The 19,922-nt window shown below is 42.4% G+C and overlaps 2 protein-coding genes and 1 non-coding gene across 3 annotated transcripts; 1 reads left to right on the forward strand and 2 right to left on the reverse strand.

Moving 5' to 3' along the window:
• Positions 1–137: 137 nt before the first annotated feature.
• LOC142952086 (LIM and SH3 domain protein 1-like) lies at positions 138–5,428 on the reverse strand. Its single transcript, XM_076094089.1, has 7 exons — positions 5,360–5,428; positions 4,169–4,263; positions 3,966–4,050; positions 2,749–2,856; positions 1,043–1,112; positions 851–939; positions 138–366 (listed from the first exon to the last, which is right to left on the reverse strand). Exons 1-7 carry the CDS (start codon positions 5,426–5,428, stop codon positions 193–195), a joined length of 690 nt encoding a protein of 229 aa, XP_075950204.1. The 3' UTR covers positions 138–192.
• A 630-nt stretch (positions 5,429–6,058) lies between these two features.
• trnac-gca (transfer RNA cysteine (anticodon GCA)) lies at positions 6,059–6,130 on the forward strand. Its single transcript has one exon. It is a non-coding gene; the product is annotated as a tRNA-Cys (tRNA).
• Positions 6,131–7,422: 1,292 nt separating this feature from the next.
• On the reverse strand, positions 7,423–19,711 carry LOC142952085 (plexin domain-containing protein 1-like). The gene is made up of 13 exons (XM_076094088.1): positions 19,580–19,711; positions 13,023–13,183; positions 10,963–11,097; positions 10,800–10,869; positions 10,374–10,496; positions 10,165–10,283; positions 9,989–10,079; positions 9,811–9,906; positions 9,638–9,719; positions 9,496–9,556; positions 9,285–9,408; positions 8,421–8,581; positions 7,423–8,204 (listed from the first exon to the last, which is right to left on the reverse strand). The coding sequence occupies exons 1-13, from the start codon at positions 19,653–19,655 to the stop codon at positions 8,079–8,081; spliced, it is 1,425 nt and encodes a 474-aa protein (XP_075950203.1). The 5' UTR covers positions 19,656–19,711; the 3' UTR covers positions 7,423–8,078.
• Between the last annotated feature and the right edge of the window lie 211 nt (positions 19,712–19,922).

Raw genomic sequence — 19,922 nt, forward strand, 5'->3', positions numbered from 1 at the left:
CTCTTTTGTGAGTTTATGTTCCAGACTCTCTTCATATATCTTATTTCCTCATTTAAAAATCTAGTTTCAGACTAAAAAAAAGGCGCAGAACCGGTGGTTTTTTTAATTTTAATTTTCAAAAGGTGATTTTGAGTAGAAGCCTGACTGTTAATGGTGCCGACAGATTCACGGACCGCCTCGCGTGTCCTCGTCTCACACCGGCCGGACGTAGTTGGCGGGCAGCATGCCCCGCTGCCCCGTGCGCTGGTTGCACCCGAACATCCAACCTTCGTCTATCTGCTCCACGTCTGACAGCAGGTCGCCTTCCTGCAGAGACACCTCATCTGCTTCTGCTGCCGCGTAGCTGTACACGGCCTGGTAGCGTCTCTGTGGAGGGCAGACACACGGAGAGGGGGACGAATCAACAGAAGCACATCAAGAGAGAATACTGAGTCCAGACCAGTTCAACTGCACTGGATTTCACCACTGAGCCGAATGTATACATACATACTAATGCAACATAAACTGCACAAACACAACTACACCGGCACTCAAACTAGAGCTGCAAAGAGTAATCGATCAGTCAACTATTAAATTAATCGGCAACTATTTTCATAATAAATTTGAGAAAAACGTTAAGAAATAAAGTGTAATTGTCTGATTTCTGGTTTCTTTACTCCTCTGTGACAGTATATATATATAATCTGATATTGTGACAGCTTCACTGTATGACCAAAAGTATGTGGACACCCAGGTCTTCTACTTTTGGGTCGTTACAGCAGCAGATGAACACCCGCTGTGTTGGAATGAGACGTTCGTCAAACGCATAAATCAGGTGTCCGCATATAGTTCGTCTGTGTAGTAGCCTTACCTCTCCACTAGGTGGTGCTACAGCAGCAGGGCGCGTTGGTCCGACTGGCTGACTGAATCTCTGAGGGTTGGACGGTTGTTCCTCATAGTCTACACACACACACACACACACACACACACACACACACACACACACACACACGTTAATACCGATGTTAAATACTCAGAGGAGTCTCATGAGGGTGTTTCTCACCTTGTCTGTTCTCAGGAGGAGGTGCGTCACTTCGAATCCGGCTCTTCTCAAAGTCTTCGTGGTACTTTATCTGCACACACAGGCAGCGACACGCGTGTTAAACCTACATCAAATATGACTGTTGAGAGGCAGCTCACCATTTTAGGAGGTGCTGGGAGATGATGAGGGGGGGGGGGGGGGGGGGGGGGTCTCTGCTGCAACAGTTTCAGTAGAGGAGAAACCTCCTATTGTCAAAAAGCTGAAGACTTTATGTTTTAAGTTTCAGATTTATTTTATAGAAACAAAAAGATCATTAACGACAAAAAAAAACATTTTTCCTTTTCTTTACAAATAGGAAAACCTATGTTATATTTCTACAGCAATCTTTATCTTTGAATATAAAATATTTTTGAAGGCTTTGTCTTCTGGTTTATAACAGAAAGAACTCAATAACTGTAAGTGACGGTTCAAAGACTCTAGAAATAGACTTGTTGCATCATCCAGCGAGTCCACCAGAGGAGAGAGACAGACGACAACGTGACACAACATCTTTAAAATTCATCAAATGTTGTTCCAGCTTTTTTAGGGGCTGGAAGAGGGAACTGTTGAAGAGGGGAAAAAAAGAGAAGCCCCCCCCCCCCCCCATGTGTCCTCAACAGACCTCAGTGGGAGAAAAAACAGAGACAGGATGAGATGAGAAAAGACTGGAGGGAGTGAGGGACTTACCAAAGGAAAAACAAATACAAGAAAGGAGGGAAGGAAGAAGGCAAGAAAGAGAGAAAGGAAGGGAGGAAGGAAGAAAGATGGAGGAAGGAAAGAACGAGAAAGAAAGAAAGGGGGAGGGAGGAAGGTTGAAAGGAGGGAAGGAAGGATGACAAAAAAGAAAGAAGGGAGGGATGGAAGGGAGGAAGGAAAGAGGGAAGAAAGAGAGAAAGAAAGGATGGAGGGAGGGAGGGAGGAAGGTAAAAAGGAAGGAAGGAAAGAGAGAGAGAAAGAAAGGACAGAAGGAGGGAAACTCCCAGTGGAAAAATAAGTTACTAGATTTTTCCTTTTTCACATGCAGCTTATCACCCGTCATTCCTTTCTGCACCCAGAACCCTCATGAGACGAAAAAAAGAAAGTGTGTGTGTTTCAGTGTGGTATGTGTGTGTGTGTGTGTGTGTGTGTGTGTGTGTGTGTGTGAGCGCTGCAGAAAGCCGACTTCCCTCTTGTGTCCACAGCTGAGAGACTTTGACCATATAGGGCAGCTGGACGAGGAGAAATGTCTGAAATGTGTCTCTGCAGGATCTCTGAGATCCTTCTCTGCAGCCGTCTGCTCTCCTCTGCTCTCCTCTCAGCTTTCTGTAAAGGACTAGTCCACAAATCTACTTCCTGTCACTGGACCGGGTTTCTGTTGTGTCTTTGGGTGAATGGCTCTACTTGCTGCTTGCATGTCCTGGTCGTTTTTAAGTTAATATATAAGTTTCTTCTGAAATTGTGTTTGAGTGGAAAAATAATAGTTTAAAAAAAAGAAGAAAAACATTGTAAACATGAGTTCATGGTCTCAATCTCTAGGTTTAAGTCTTCTTCAATACAGCATGATGTGCATTTAGTAAGTTATGGTGCTGAAGATATCTCAGAAACTGGGCATGTAAAACCAAAACTATCTGCACGACAAGCCACCACTGCAGGTGGAGAACATGTGTTGTTTTGTGATTTGTTTGATCCGATCCTCGTGTGTTTCTTACGTTACTGATCTGGTCTTGCGTCTTCTTCACTCTCTGCATCTCCGGAGTGTCGGCCACCACGCTGAAACCTTTCCCCTTGTTCTTTTCAAAGTCCTCCTTATAGAGCGCCTGTAAATTTGTAATTCATCAGGATTTAGACTGGACCCCCTGAGGAGAACTTCTCAGAACCAAAAAAGGGCTGTGTTCTTCAAAATGACAAAAAGCTAGATTAGACATTCTGCGGTCGCACGCACACTTCGACCAAATGGGATTCACAAATAAACATAAACACACACAAGCTGTGCTTTAAACGGCTATTTGTCAGATTTCCTTGCAAGTTTAGGTGCAGGGGGGGGAAACACTTTAAACGACATTAAACAAAGCTGGAATGTTTACTTGAAAGTAAATCTGAGATCCACACACACACACAAGTGAGTCATGTTCTTGCTATGAGGAATATGCGGCCTCAGTAACAGAGCTTGACTGCCGAGACTTTTATGGTTATATGAACTGTGTTGCATGAGACGAGACGAGAGGACAGAGAGAGAAAGAGAGAGAGGAGGAAACAGCTTTTGGTGTCAATTTAATCACCATGTTTTCAGAACAACCATGTAGCATGTCAACAAAGTAATGTTACATGATAGTTTAGAAGTGTTTCAACCAAAAATGGAACTAGTCTGTGTGGTTACATCAGGTGTTTGTTTTCAGACATCTAGAGTCACGATTTACATCTTGTGTTTTGTTTGGTGCAGAGTTTCAGCAGAGGAAGAAATGCTTCACGAGTGACAAGACAATCCCTAAAGCAAGATTCACACTGTAAAGGAATCTCTTTAATTTGTGCGTGACTTGGAGGACTTAACCCTCTGATCAGGTTAAATGGCTGGCTGGAACAGTGTGTGATTAAGATTAGAGATTAAGAGCAGTGAAGGCAGGCAAGGAGGCTGAGTTTAGCCCCGGCCACACGGGACGTCGAAACAGAAGGAGAGATTTACACGTTATTTACAAGTTTAGATTTTTAGATCTTTACGTCAAAGTCAAGTTTGCATGCTGTCATTTTACTATTCAGACCAAGGGCTCATTTGATTTAATTCTATCTGAATGAAGGAGACAGATAGAGAGAGAGAGAGGGGGGGGAAGGTGTAACTGAGTCATGACGAAGACAACCAGATGAGGACGAGTATATCTGCTGGAGTGACAGCGATAGCAGAGACAGAGGATCTGATCTGTGGACGTCTCACCTGGCTGTTGAGCATGCTCTGCTGTTTGAGACGCAGATTCTCGGGCGTGTCGGCCACTATGGTGAAGGAGGTTTTGGGATAATGCCTGAAAGACGGAGAGGAGAATAACAGAAACATTAGAACATCTCTGTTCAAGGATTACAATAATTCACACACACATATTTATAACTCTAAGAACTGTTGCGTGTGGTGTAAACACTCACATAGTGCAGTAAGGTTTCTTCTCAAAGCCTTTGTAGGTCGTCATGCTCAGGGCCATCTTGCAAACCTCGCAGCTGAAACAACCTTTGTGCCAATACTACAGAGAGCAAACAGTTAAAGGGTCAAGCATTCAAAACGATTACTCATTGCTGATTGTTTGGATTTATGCATTTGATATCAGCTAAAACACAAAAAAGGATGTTATTGTAACTTATAAAGCATTTGTTTATGGTTTATGTCTTTAAAATAATTTCAGAATTGTGATCTTGTAATCATAAAGTAGACCATAGGACACCCTCCCAAATCAATCATTGTCATCGAGCAGCAGCTAGTGCAACAATCTCTTTTAACTCTTCTTGGCTTCACACAAAGCTAGTTCTCAAGTCATGGAGAAGATTGATGGAGGTATATAGTCTAATGAGCGTGCACGTGACACAGGAAGGGGAGCCAAATCTGACTAGCTTGTTGAATCACATGTTTTCAGATCCACAAAAAAACTGATTAATGTTATTTCTCAGTCTGTGGGTTGGTAGACAGTCCAGATACCCAAATGTTTGAGCTCAACCACTGAAAAGGAGAGTTTTTCATGATATGTCCCCTTTAATATGCTGATGCAAGGAAAACACACACGCACGCACGCACGCACGCACGCACGCACACACACACACACACACACACACACACACACACACACACACACACACACACACACACACACGTGTATATTTATACGTATACTTAAGTACAAATTTACTCTACTCTACATTCTTCTACTCTACATTTCAGACGCAAATATTGTTCTTTTTATGCCACTACATGTATTTGATAACATAAGTCACTTTGGAGTGTTCAGATAAATAATACAAAATATAAATTAATTTAAAAAAATGATGATGTTTCATTAACGATTAAGATAAAACTGAAAATTGATCCCCTCACAGGCAACCAAGCAGGATATAGTTAAATGAGCTCCACTCGTACCAGCTTCAACATGAAAGTGATGAACACATTAATGCATTAATAATCCAATAATATACATTATTCTGAACTTTTACACAATATCTGTGTACTTCTTACTACTGGTGCCTTCTAAAAACATATACAATTTATTATCAGACAGTATTATTAAAGACTAAATCTCTAAAAAAGGAAATTAAAGTGTTATTTGGTTAGAGAATGGAGTTCGACCTTACCTTATCAAGGCAATTTATTTTTTCTGTGGGATAAACTGGTTTATTGCATCTTCCACAGGGCGGATTCATGTTGGTGCAGGAATTCCTCACAAACAAACAAACAAACAAACTCTAATAAAAATAGTTTTAAAAAGGTGTTGAGCAGTAAAGTGCAGGCTATGGTGAGCAGCTGGGACACAAGTCGTCCTCCTCTTCTTCGCCTGCAGGCATTTCAATTAATATACGGCCGCGAGGAGGAGTCAAGCACGAAGAGCCTTCATGGTGCCTCCAGGGACAGTCGGCTATAGGAAACTTCACTTGTTAAAGGGGTTAAAAAGTTACCAGAATCCCAGTTGTATCAAAAGCTCCATCTTGATACAATGTTTATTGTATCTGATGTGTTTTCACAACTTAAGATAAAACATGCAAAATCAAAAACAGACGTCATTGTTGAATTATATTCACTTACTAGTGATGAAGCCTTGTGAAGCTTTGGGCCCATAAACAGTGACATCCGGTGGTTTGCAACACTCATAGCAGCACTTCAAGACCAGAGTTTATGGTTGAAAGACAATAGTGACAGAAGAGAAGTTAGCGGAGCGAGTTGTAATCCACGGACGCAGATTTAGTCGGAAGAAATGGTACCAACATCCATCCATCATCCATAGTCCACTACCTTACCATAATATAAAAAGGCGTACGACTCAGGCTCAATACGTCGGGGGTATAGCTCAGTGGTAGAGCATTTGACTGCAGATCAAGAGGTCCCCGGTTCAAATCCGGGTGCCCCCTCTTTTTCTAATTAGTTTCTCTACTCATCACAGACTGTTCTTTTGTTACTTGCTAACGTCAATCGGTACACAGCAACATATATTGCCGGTTAACGGCAAATGTACAAACCCGTTACGTATGCACTATTACATCAGTATTTCTCTCTCTCTATCTATATATATATATTTTTTTTTACAATCATTTAAAATATTCTACTATCACTGGGGACTACCCCACCCCCGCCTATAGAGTGGTATGTTCCACCTGCACGACTTCCACTTTAAAGTTTTTCAGATGGCCAATTAGTGTCGTCCATCGAACAGTAAGTGTCATATTTATATAATTAACGTTGCTTCTTTTGTTCGTCATTTAGCGTGGGACTAATTTTGGTGGCCACACTAGCAGGGGTCATTCTAATTAGGACCAATTAGTTAATTAACTCTGGGAGCAACTAACGCTAACAGCTTTGTTGGTTTACTAGCTTCTGAAATGTGCAGAGTGTGTAATAACATCAATGTCTGTTTTAAACACTAAGGAGACAAACGCTGGCTTAGCTTGCTGATAAGTAAGATAGCTGAGTTTCTGTAATTAAAGCCACTCCTTTGTTGGCATCTGTGGGACAAAGCGTTCCATCATTTGGGATCAATTTGTGTTGATGTGTTGACTTTCCTGTAGTTTTATGGCTCCACCGTGTGGCAGTGCTATGTATTGTTTGTTTATCATCAATACCTTATAATATTCTTATATAAAGTTTATGATCAATCCCAAATAGTGACTGACGTTAGGTCTGTATCACTTTTTTCCTCTCTATGTTTTTTTCTTGTATACAATATACTTGTTCAATTATAATGATTATATATATATATAGATATATGGAGTTTATTTAGTTGTATCCCGTACATATAATCTATTTACTATTTGGATAAAAAAGGCATTATCCAAGTTATTTTTCCCTGTTGTGCTCTCTTGTGCCTCATTTGTTCCATCACTAAACGGTCAACAAAACCACATTTCATTGCATTTAATTAGGCAGCATGTGTCACTGTATCACAAAATAAGGATATTACAATGCATGTCAGGGCTGTTTGTTTACATGCATTACTTGTATGCGTCATTACCTCACTTGTGCCTGGACATTGAGTTTATTGCATGCAAAAACAATGTAGATTACTTTGTTAGTATCTTTACGTCACTTGTAATGAGTGAGAGCTTTTAGAGAAACTAAACAGTATGTTAACCGATGACAGTGACCATCGTCCTCTCCACATTTGTCTCAGTAACTTTGATATTCCTGCTCTAAATATTGGCCAATGTGGTCTGCACCATTTTATTTTCAACACTCACCACCAGCTTTTATTAGAATACATTTCAACAGAAAGGTTAAAAGAAAAACAGTCATAACGTCACGTCTCTAAAAATGAATCTAAGAAACTTTTCTCTCGAGAAGTTCAAGATGATCATTATAATCACTATCAGTTACATTGCTAAATATCTGTTATAGTGAATTCCACAGAAATATAACATTTTATGAACCAATCAATGGTCGCGTAGAAGTTTCATGAAACAAAAATAACTCCATAAACAGAATAGAAACACATTGTTACTTTGAGCTGTATGTTGGTTTGCAGTATGAAGGCTAGTTCGAGTCATTCCCTGACATCCGCTTGCGTTTTGTTTTGTACAGTTACACATTTGCATCTCATCATTTTTGTCGTCGGCTTCCTCTCAGACCCTCCAAGCCGTGTATAAAATGTCAGATCCCCTGTGTGATGGCAAAGAGCAAAAGACACGGAGAAAGCTGGGAAGAGCTACAAGAGCAGTGACAGTAAACACTGTCCAGCCGCCAAGGTTGGAGTAGAGACACCCAGTGTCAGCCTGATCCTCCATGTTCCTCCACTTGTAATGCCTGTGCAGTCCTCTAGATGGTGTCCTTTTCTTCTTCTCTCCCAGTCCTGCCAGTCCAGGAGTCTTAGGAGCACTGCTCGGCCTCCATGAAGCCTTCCTTTTCATGACCCCCAAGCTCGACCTCGGCGTAACTGGACTGGCAGCCCTGGTTGTGGAACTTCATGGAGGGCCAGTAGTTGTTGGTGCGACGCTACAAACAACAAAAGTAACTAGTAACTGAAGCTGTACAATATTTTCCTTTGAAATGTAGTGAGGTAGAAGTGCAAATAATTGAAAGTACACTCCAAATTAGCGTGCAATGTACTTACATTCCATCAAACATGAGTGCACGTGTGGGATATGTCTTTAAACAGAAGAATGAACTGTTCGCTCCAAAGAACCAACGTATGAATATTGTTTTTCTCACCTGCATGAAGTAGAACGGTGGAGCGACTGTGGGGTGTGTGTTGATGTAGTAGACGGCCAGTAAGGTCAGCACTACGAGCAGAACCAGTGCAGCCACTACACCGGCTATGATGGGCATGTTCGCCGGTATCCCGTTCTGGTTCGGTGGACTCGTCTGTATGTCTGAAAGGAAGGAAAACAGAGATTGTTTGTTATCGTTAAAGCAAGTCTGCATGTAGAAGTGAGGTGACCGTAACCTTAGAGGCATTGATGGTACGTATGGTCTGACTGGCTGGGATAGGAGTATGAGCTCTGGTGTTCTTACCAGTGAATGTGACTGTTTTTAAGATACACTACATTATTTATACAGCACTCATACAGCCCTACACAGCATAGTTTAGTCAACGGGGGGGGGGGGAGAAAACGTATTGTCTGTGTTGCATTATATGTGTACATAGTAAAACATTTACAAACAGTTTAACAGCAGCACAGTCAGTCAACCAATACATTGACTATTAAAGCCCCAAAACAAGCCTCAGCCAGCTTGTGATAAAATCACTGAGAAGGTTAAAAGGATAATTACGGTTTATTACAACATGGAGCCTATTCATAGTTGTAGCCATTTCCTATAGATAAAAATAAAATTGTATTAAAATAGTTGCTGGGAACATGGGGATCACTATAACGTCTAACATGGCAAAAAATAAGCAGTCAGACAATCAGACGGGTTGGAAACCGTCCAACAGTGTAGCCAAATGATCTAAACCGCTTTATTTGGAGGTAAAACTCTCTGAAATAACTCCTCCAGACTTTGAACCAGCAGGATGATTGAGATGAACCTTTACCGACATACCTCACTGTCTGTTTACCCCTCAGAGACGTTTACCTGTAGTGACCGGCTGGTCTTTGGTCCATGCTGAAGAAGGCGTTGGACCTGGAGAGGACAGGTTGAAGGAGCTCATAGATCCCTCAGGTAGTACGGGGTTGTAGTCCTCACATGTGCCTTTTGCCTGAGTGAATGACCACAGGAGTGACTCAAGAACGAATGAACCGGCTGCTCATTTCTCTATTGTATAAATCGGTAAAATGAATCTCACCTCTTCAGTACAGTTGTAATCTAACCAGTCTTGTCTATGCCGGTCGATACCGTCAGAACATCTGAAACTCAGAGCAAAAATGAGAAGAGCCAGGCTCTCTGCGGCCTCATCGCAAGATACACCTGTCAGAATCTGACCCTACCGTTGAAGCGTGTTGCACCAGCCACAGTTAGTTGTCAGGTTGGATGCTAGGCAGAGATCACACGAAGTGTGTTGAAGACAAGCTGGAGGAATCAAATCACAGTGTCCTGGAGTCAGAGAGGTGAATAACGAGGCGAGGCTCTCGTGTAATGGCTGGCTTGTGAGGATACTTACTCGGCAGAGGCGTTAACTCAAAAGAAGATCTGCTAACAATCTTTGTGATGTCAATCTCAACACGGTGATACTCAAAGATGGTATGTTGATTCGCTTCTTCAAGACAAATACAAAATGTTAGTGTGTTTGCAAGATATGTAAGACATTTTAAAGTCAGTTGTGTTGAATAAAGACTCACCTAAGGAGGGTTGGCGTGCCAGAAAAGCATCAGACAGTCCCACTTTCACGGGATGCTCGGTGGAATTAATTTGCTCCACTGGTATGGGGACCTGAAAAAAAATACCATCAGCGTCTGTTTTAACAGCTGTAACAGTGTACAGATGATGAAGAAAACAGTTGAAATCCACAACTTACATCTCTGTAGTTGAAAACAATGGTTCCATTTCTGCCGAGGACCGCCTGGAAAGTAAAAGGTCCTTCAGCCTCTCGGTCCTTCAGGTGCACTTTGTCCCACTGCACCACAAACAGGTTACCTGAGCAGAGCGGGAGACACAGAGGCTGGTCAGAGAAAAACCAGGAGCTCCCAAACATTACAGACTTCATCAGGAGGAGCTCCCACTCACCGTTGTCCGAGTACCTCACTGTTGAGTTTTGGGAGAAGCTGGGGTTAAAGTTGGCCATGAGGGGAGCGATGTACTGTGTGGCAGTCAGCATCCGATGAGTAATGTCACCCATGAAGATGAACCCTAAGGGGGCACGTGCAGATGTTAGAAGTTGTGTTGCATATTTGTACTCACAAACTATGTCTGCTTTTTTCAAATGCATGTTTCTTTCTTTTTTTTTTAAACCTAAATGCTTTTTAGGTTCTGATGACCAAAATGTGTTTGTAGCAGAGTATCAAGAACAACATTTAACATCAAGCCAGAATATTTTCCCAGGGTTGGAGGACTAAGTCCTTCAGCACACTGGTAGACGTTCAGTCTCCAGATTGGAAGAGCAAAGTAGACGAGCTCTGCGGTGATATCAAGTAATGTAAAGAGAAAACTCACCACCAGTCGCGATGATAATTTGTCTCAAGGTGTGTCCATAAAAAGGGAAATCAAACGAAAGCGCCACCCTCTGTGGAAAAGAAAACATGTCAGACAAGGCTGGGTGCTAAATCAGACTCTGTGTGTGTGTGTGTGTGTGTGTGTGTGTGTGTGTGAGTCTAACCGCTGCCTTCTGGTGTGCATTGGACAGTATGTAGTGGATCTGGAATTGGCTCTGGGTGTTCAGGTCTACCCACTTGTCCTCCGTCCGTCTGTCTGTTGGAGCAAAACTCTGCCATGTGTAGTACTGCTGGGAGTCCTCCTCAGAGAAAAAGGCATTAGAAACAGTTGTCGTAAGACAGTATTCATGCTGAGGTTATTTAAAATGGGTTTAACAGCCATTGACTTGCATCATATAATAACGTCACTATTCCACAATTCATATCGTTTTGCCCAAAAGCTCTTAAATGATAGTTGGTACCAGTTAGGGCTGAACGATGTGAGGAAAACATCAAATCACAAATCATCTTACCAGTTTTTTGATTGTGATTCAAATTGAAGTTATTTTCCAAAATGAATGTTGTATTTTTGTACCACACGAGTTTTCAAGTTGCATATTGGAGATATAACATTCAAACTATAATGGAGCTGCTAATTGAATTAATCCATTAGTCGATCAACATCTGCAGATTAATCCATAAAGAAATTCATTTTTAGTTGTAGCCCTAAATTATATTTCATACACATCTCGTCAGAAGAAGTCATTCATAATTGGCCTGAAACGAATGTATATGTGCCACAAAAAAACGCAATTTATTATTTATTCCGGTAAAGAATATGCTCGGGGGATTTTCATCATCCAACAGTCCCCTTGGCCGATGAGTGAAAAAGTTAATTTTGGACACTTCATACAACCAATCAAAAGAGATGTCGTGTGCTGAGGGGTTGTTTGGAAACCACCGCACCAGACATCTGGGATTTATCTCCTCTGTTTCTGCCCAAACAGTTCCACTTGAGGGAGCTGTGTACACACTGTGCTTTGACTCGGCACAGATCTCCGCTCTTGATGGCATTATTAATGTATGCCACAGTTCAAGGTGACAGAGAGCAATGGTTCTGGGGTTTAGTGCGGGCTCAGAAAGTGGAGCAGTTAAATGCAGCGCTCTCACTGCCTCTCCGGCTGCTCCACATACAGCAAGTGACCCACTTGTTTTTCCTCCCATCTCCACCACATGTTTGCTAGTGGGAGGGGGGGGGGATTTCTAGGTGAGGAGAAGTGAACTATCTTATACTTTTCCCTCACAGCTGACTAATTTATTGAAGAGGTTCCCAATTGGCAAGACAATTGGGAACCTCTTGTCCCAAGACAGGTGGGTTTTGTAAACTGGGACCAGACCTCCCCCCAAAAAGGCAGCAGCAGCAGTACAACAGGGCTCCATGTGATCATGTCCAAGTGAGTCATTCACATGCACACTCACATGCACACGCGCACATACTCGCACTCAAACAAACAACTGTAAGTTGGCAGGACGAGGCTCTCGTCTGTTTTCAATTTGAATTGGAGCAAAAAGGAAATTTTAAAAAAAGAAAGAAAAAAGGTACGACACAATTTATTTGGGTTGAATTTGACTGAGGCTGATTCAAGTGAAAGAAGAGTCTGTGACATCATACACACTCAAACAAACACACACAGATTCCAAAGGTAATAAGTGGAAATTGGCAGAGGACAGGTTCACCTGACACAATAACATTAACCTCCACTCAAAGCTTCTCTAGTCGAGCAGAGTGTAAATATTATGACCCCCCACAGTCAGATTAAAGGTTCTACAATGTATGCAAATAACTACATGCTGTTTTCTAATTTGAACCTGATATTAACCAGCAGTTAACAACATTTATTTCATAAAAATATGCAATTTTAAGAGCTCTTATATCTGTAAGTCAACTTATAACAACCTGTAGAGCTGTTTTGAAAAGTGTAGCCATTACCAAAGTGCCTTGAACTTGCATTCTTTCTAATGGCCAGCAGGGGGCCTCAGAAATATGTCTGATTGTATTGAAGTCTATGAGAAAATGACTCTACTTCTCTCTTGATTTATTCCCTCAGTAAACATTGTAAACATGGGTTTGTGGTCTCAATCTCTAGTTTAAAGTCGTCTTTAATACAGCATGATGTTCATTCTTTTTTTTATTATTGTCCCAGCAAAAATGGACTTAGCAAAGGATCAATTATTTGTATCTCACCACGATGTGGGTCGTGTTGTCAGGCAGAGTGCTGACATCAAGTCCTCTTCCTCCGGTGTTGCGGGCTTCTCTGTGTTTGTGTGGGGTCTGCTGGTCCCTCCTGGTTCTGTGGGAACCGGACAGATCCACATCCGTCTGCAGAAGAGTCCCACTCAGTGCATCTAGAACAAGACAGGCATCGAACAGTTAACACACACCAGGGCCACACGCAGAGACATCCAGGAGGATTTAATCCATGAACGAACAGCTGCCTCTTGAACTCTGCCATGTTTTTCTTCACGCTGTAGTAATTCTTCACCTGTTATTTTAGATTCCAGACTTTTGAGAAAACATGATCGTCGAATTCTGTCCCCGATCCCAAAATGTGTGAAAAGAGCTCCGTAATTATCTGGTCAAATGTCTTTTAAAAGGAACAGGAACTAAATTAAACTCTGCGTTCACATCTGCTCATTATTGTTGCCATGATTTGGTTCATTAATGCAGAAAATATAATTCACGTTTGGAGCAATAACTCACACGGAGACAGAAGAAAACAACAAAACTTTCTTTCACATTTGGAACATTTCTTTCGTTCTTTCTTTAAACTTAAAGTTGAACTGATCCACGACTCGCTGTCCTCTGGACATTTTCAGACAGAGTTGTGAGATCAGCAGAATTCCGTGTGAAGGTCTCCGACTGTTTTCCCACCGAAGAAGAAGTTGAAGGTTAAATCCAGCTTGTTGTCTAGATTTGTCTGATCTGAGCTGTTAAGTATAACCACATGTCTATGAACATCTTGAGAAAAACAAAGACAAGAGCCAGCCTGAGGTTCAGACCCCCCTCTCAGCCTCTTTCCTTTTAAACGGTGTTTACAACATATGACCAACAGTACAGTATGTGCACACCCCGGGTCCGATCTACATACTTTTTAGTAGTTTTGGTCTGCAGCTGTTCTTCTATGATTCTTGGCTTAGTCTGTTTGTTCCAATTAACATCGTAACGCTCCGGCATTCATTGATAATTTAGACGATAGTTTGATTCCAGCTGTGTGGCAATAGTTTGGGAAGGCCCTTTCCTGTTGATGACAATCCACAAAGCCAGCTCTATATACAGAAATGGTTATCTCAGACTGGTGAGAAAGAACTTAACTGGCCGACCTCACTGATGCTCTGGGAGACAATCCCTGCAGCCAGGTTTCACATCTGGTGGAAAGTCCTCCCAGGAGAGTGGAGTCTGTTGCAGCAGCAGAGTAAAGCCCATTGTTTTGGAATGAGATGTTTAACAATCACTTCAGGGAGAAATGTTTGGGTGACTACAAACCTTTGACCGAAGTTGTCAAAAGTACGTGTTTATTTTTCTCTCCGTGCTTAAGAGAGAGTGAGCTTCTGTGAGATGCCGTTAAAATATTACCGCAACGTATTGGATATTTGGTCTCATTTTGATATTTGTTGGCTGAAGCAGACGATGTGTTAGTAGTTAGTTACAGTAGTGCAACATTCTGGGAAATATGCTGATTCGCTTTCATGCAGAGAATTAGATGAGAAGTACTATATCAAGTTTGTACGTGAATGTGAAGCTGCAGCCGGTTAGCTTAGCTTAGCATAAAGACTGGAAACGGGGGAAACGGTTCGTCTGGTTCCGTCACAAGTAACGGAATCTGCGTACCATCCACCCTAAAGCTCACAGATTAACACATGATGTCCTGTTTGTTTAATCCGTGCAAACATTTGAAGTTCTGGTTTTATGGTTCTTTGCAACACTGTCAGATTTCATCCTCAGAATCGTAATCGTTAAGCTCACTGAAAGCTTTACCTAATTGGGGTGTTCGGATAAATGAAGTGAATTTATTAGATGTGTAAAACACAATGACAAAAAGAGACTTGAGAAACAAAATTGGACAAGAGAAAAGAAACATCGAGAGGTTATCACACACTCAGGGGAGACGGCTCTAATGAGGAATCTCATTTGATTACGGTGCAGAGGAAGCCATTTCCATGTCTTCAGAACAAGAGCCTCCTAATTGGGTCATATTGGCATCACTTATCATCATCATCATCACTAAACAGCTAAGGATGAGGAAGAGCTCTGAGGGGGAGGAAGGCTGGAAGTGGCAGATCAGGGACTATGCATTAGTTATTACAGAATGTACGTCAAGTCCTTTTAGAAATGCAGCCAACCTGTATATGATTGTGCATTCATTTTTTCACTTCGCAAATATTGAGCTTCTTTTCCGGGAACATCTCTAACCTTGTTTAACTGTCTGCATGTGGGCCTGGATGGACTTCTAACAACAAAAAATAGGATGCTTAAGAACTTGAGTTAAGTGACCTCCATAGCGTCAGGTCTGGCAGACACGTGTGTGTGTGTGTGTGTGTGTGTGTGTGTGTGTGTGTGTGTGTGTGTGTGTGTGTGGAACCTGCATTGGGAATGTGCAAACTGGAGCAGAAGAAAACATTCTGGTGAATTTGAAACGGGGGCCAGAAATCCAACGACTAAAGTGACACATCTTCTGGAGAAGAGCGGGTGGTTTCACGGTAACCATAAACCATGATGCCCCCTCTATTACAACATATAATGCATGGAAATTATTCTGACAGTCCTCCAAATTGAGTCAATTTCAAATTTCCGGCTGTTTAATCCAACATATCTTGCAGCGCCACCTGTGTTGACCTGAGTGAGAATCAAGCCTCTAATCCTGCAGGTTTATTTTGAATTATTAACAGATGTACATCAGCCTCTTTTGAGGCGGTATCCATTACATCTGCACCTGCATTGCAGCAACCTCCTTATACATCTAGTGGGTGTCGCATCAAACTAGGCCACATCATTTTGAGCCATATACAGTGTGCTATAGATATACACATTGTGTTCATTCATGCCTTTATCGTCTCCCACGCACCTTTCTCCCGTTCCCCTGATCTCTTGCTCTCTTTTTCCAGAAACCTACAGTAGCTCCGTGGTGTTCTTACATCACTTGTTTTTACATCTTTTGCCGAATTCAAACTATTTATCTATGATTTGTTGATGACAGACACCAAAGAAACATAATATGTTACATATTTACTGTTTGAAAATCAGCTTTTGAAGGCTAGACAGACACTGGACAACACAGACCAGATGAAAAAGCCACATTTCCTCAACTGAGACAAAAGCTTAATGGTCTTTCAATCTGTTCGGCTGGATGAAGTCCAGAGGTGAAAAAAAATAAATGTCCTCTGAAAAGAATCTCTTTCTTGTCAAATGCTCAATACTTTGTAGTGCGAGCACATTGGGGGATACACTGAGGGCACAAAGGCATGCACTTGGTCCTGGACAGGAAAATCTAATTATCTGCAAGCCCAACAAAAGAGAGCAGAAGGCCAACATCTTTGCTCCAGAGACGGATACGCTGAGGAGAGTGAATCATTATGTACCGTCCAAACACAGCAGAGGAGACATGATTAAACCTCACGATACAAACAAAGTCTCGACCCTGTAACCGTGCCGCGTTGTGCGCTGTGTCAGACGAGACGCGGTGTAAGTGTCACCTGTCTTCTGGCAGAAGAACCATTAGTGGAACAGTAATCAAAATGCAACGTTACCGCTGTGCATGCCAATGTGTGTCTTTGCAGTTGATCCGTGTTAGAACCAGGCTGGGGCTTGTGGCGTGGCTGAAAGCCATTTGGCATTTTACGTTCAGAGGAACAAGCAGTAACCATGACACACAAACACTGTCAGCTGGACCGATAAGGACCCGAGAAGAAAAGCGCTCAGATAAATATGGACACACGGATCAAGCTCAGAGTTTATAAATTGTTTGATTTACTGTCATGTTGTTCCTTGTTTGTATTGGAACCAACTTTTTTTGTGCAGCTGACATGAAGTTTCAGTTTGCAGATGGTATTTGTTCCAGCTGTAGTTCACTGTCTTGATTTATTTTATAGAAAGGAATGTACAGAAACTCCTGATAAATCTATCAGGACAATAATCTGTCGGATTAACATGTGGTGTTTTGAGAAGGAGGCTCTGTTTACATGATGAGATTATTGGGCTATTTGTGGTCTTTGTTGTATGTTAGCGTACTGCAGGAAATACGAGTTGGACTGCGGAGTTACTTATATTCCCTTTGGCTAAAATAATACGACTCTGAAGATATTCTCTTGGTGGCAACTAAGAAAAAGTTGAAGAGAAAATATTGGTGTTATGTCATTTTTAGCTCCTTCTGGTCATTAGTCTGCAGGCTCAGGCCCACCGTGACTATTCATCACTGCAGCCTGTCAGATTTAGATCAGTTGTCTTGTATAGATGTCATCCAGTTTGAAACCTATTCACATCTGCATCAGACTGAAGCCAAAACGTATCAATGTGGATCAAGTTGTCTTCATGTTATTCTTACCACTTAAAAGGTCACCATGTTGATATCTTACTATCTGTGATTTAAAGGGAACTGTCCCTAAATTTAAATCAGTATCAAATGGCTTGTGCATTTTATGAAGCCTGATAAAACAGTTAAAAGTCAGCAATCTCCTCTACTCTTTTGTTTCATCATCATGCCGGAGCGGATGATATTATGCATCCATGTTATAAATGATGCCATTAACACTGGTATACTCAGACATGCCGACTAAGCTCCACTTAGTGAAAAGATTTTGGTGACCTGCTGACCTGTTCACACAGCGGGTCATGACACCTGCTGCACTGGGAGGTGTGACCGATTTCCTAGCTACCCCCCCCCCCTGGGTAACAGAAGACCTGAGTGGGAAAAATAACTTTGAGTAGTGGTGTGGATTTACTCTCCACCACTTCAGTTCAAACTGAAATATCTCAAGTATATTATTTTATAATATATTATCCTAATGACTTTGGTGATCCCTCGACTTTTCTTCTACGGCGCCGCCAGCAGGTTGACATTTGTGGTTTTGAGTGAAACGACTCAATAACTGTTGGAAGGACGGCCATGACATGTGGTTCAGACATTCATGTTCCCCTCTGGATGGATTGTAATAACCCCTGACTTTCATCCAGCCTGAGCTGTGCTTGTTTACTGTGTTTAGTGCTATTGTTTACTGTTCCTCAGTGCAGCCTCTCACAGAGCCGCTAGCATGGCTGTAGTTTTTTTGCTCAACTGCCAACCTGTGTTTGCACATGAATGACTCAATAAATACATATTACGACAAACATATCCAACATGCAGCAGACGTATGTAGAGGCCTGGTCCCACCAGCATTTATAACGGCAACATTTCATGAAATTTGTGCTGTTGGTCAGTCTTGACTGCTGACCTCCTCTGCTGACCTTTTTCAGAGAGCAGAGACAGACATTTTATGTGAAACCGCTGGACTATGAAGTGGCCCTCGGTCAGAGCCCTGACTCCGGAGTGGACGGTACAAATACATCCCCTTCAATCCAAGTGGTTGGGAGCGCAGCGTAGTCACCACAGCACCGCCAATTTAGCGAAGACCTGCTCTACTTTCTGGTGTGAGCAAGCACTTAGATGAAGTTATGAGGCTGTGGGAAACTGAGCCCAAAATAGAGACACCTGCTGTTCAGGGGTGAGGCTGACAACTTGAACTAGATCCTTGGTGTTAGTGTGTTTTTATTGATAAAGATGAGCATGGACAGACTTCCGGTTGTCTTATGTTAGGGCGGGGATCTGAGTCTCTGGTCTCTCTGCACAGTGTGTCGGCTTGTCCTCTGCAGAGCGAGGCCCCTGATCAGAGGAACTGGGAGCACAGGATAGGCCAGAGAAAGTGGGGCACCGCTGATTGTCGGAGGAGGAGCGGCAGCGGAGGAACGGGGGCTGGCTAAAAATAATGTATCTCCAAGGAGAACAAAAATACATACATGCGCGTACACTCATACAGACACGCACACACACACACACATAGTGAGGCAGCACACACATGCAGGTGATGCACAGAACAAGCACATTATGTCTGGTCATTAAACATAATTTGTGATGAGATAAAGCAACATAGAAAAGCAAGAAACTTTCCAAATATGTCATCTAGGCTCAGCTGCTGCTCTCATTGACTTTTTCTACTTTCATACTTTTTTTTTCATAATTTAAATTACTGGTTAACCTCAAACATTTATCTGCTGATTTGCAGGATTTCCGATCACATGATTCCTATTTTTCAAGCAAGTGAGCACCAGATGTCTGGTTTTCAAATTGGAAACACTGGTTCTGGAATGGCATCCCAAGAAAATCCAGACCTTCACACCCACGCACGCACACACACACACACACACACACACACACACACACACACACACACACACACACACACACACACACACACACACACACACACACACACACACACACAGTCTTTCATGTGCTTCCTGTGACTGACAGAGAGAAATGTCATGGGACCTGTTAGCTTCACACATACACAAATCCACCCATAACAAAAATGGCCCAAAAAACATTTTTTAAAGCCTGCCTGGTGCCAGAGTTAGTGACCAGAATTCTGTTCATATAATATTTCTTTTAACCTGAATATTAGAAGCTGTTTTGACAGTCCGTTCTGAAGACATGCAGACAAAACGGTGTTGATATTAGAAGACGTCTGAATACCTGAGAACGGGGGGCTTACCTTCATGTACGTGAGCCCAGACTCTCCCCAGCTCAGCCTGGGAGAGGCAGATGAGGAGAACGGCACAAAGCCCCATGTCCAGCCAACTCTTCTCCCTCCTTCCCCGACTCGTTATCACTCCTCTCTTCTTCTTCTTCTTCTTTTACCCCCCCCCCCCCCCCCCCCCCCCTCACTTTGCTGAAAGGAACGGGGTGCCTCACTCCTCCACTCCCCTGCCTTTTGGTCGCTGTCTCTTCGCCTCTGTTCTCCCACACAACTGCTTTTTTCCTCACCTCAGCCAAGGTTTCCTGCTTTTCTCTCCCTCCTCTGTCTCTCTTCTCTGGTTCACGTCCTTGTTTTGCCC

This window comes from Anarhichas minor, unplaced genomic scaffold (assembly GCF_050575085.1).
Source record: "Anarhichas minor isolate MPS153535 unplaced genomic scaffold, ASM5057508v1 ptg000017l, whole genome shotgun sequence".
Taxonomy (NCBI): Eukaryota; Metazoa; Chordata; class Actinopteri; order Perciformes; family Anarhichadidae; genus Anarhichas; species Anarhichas minor.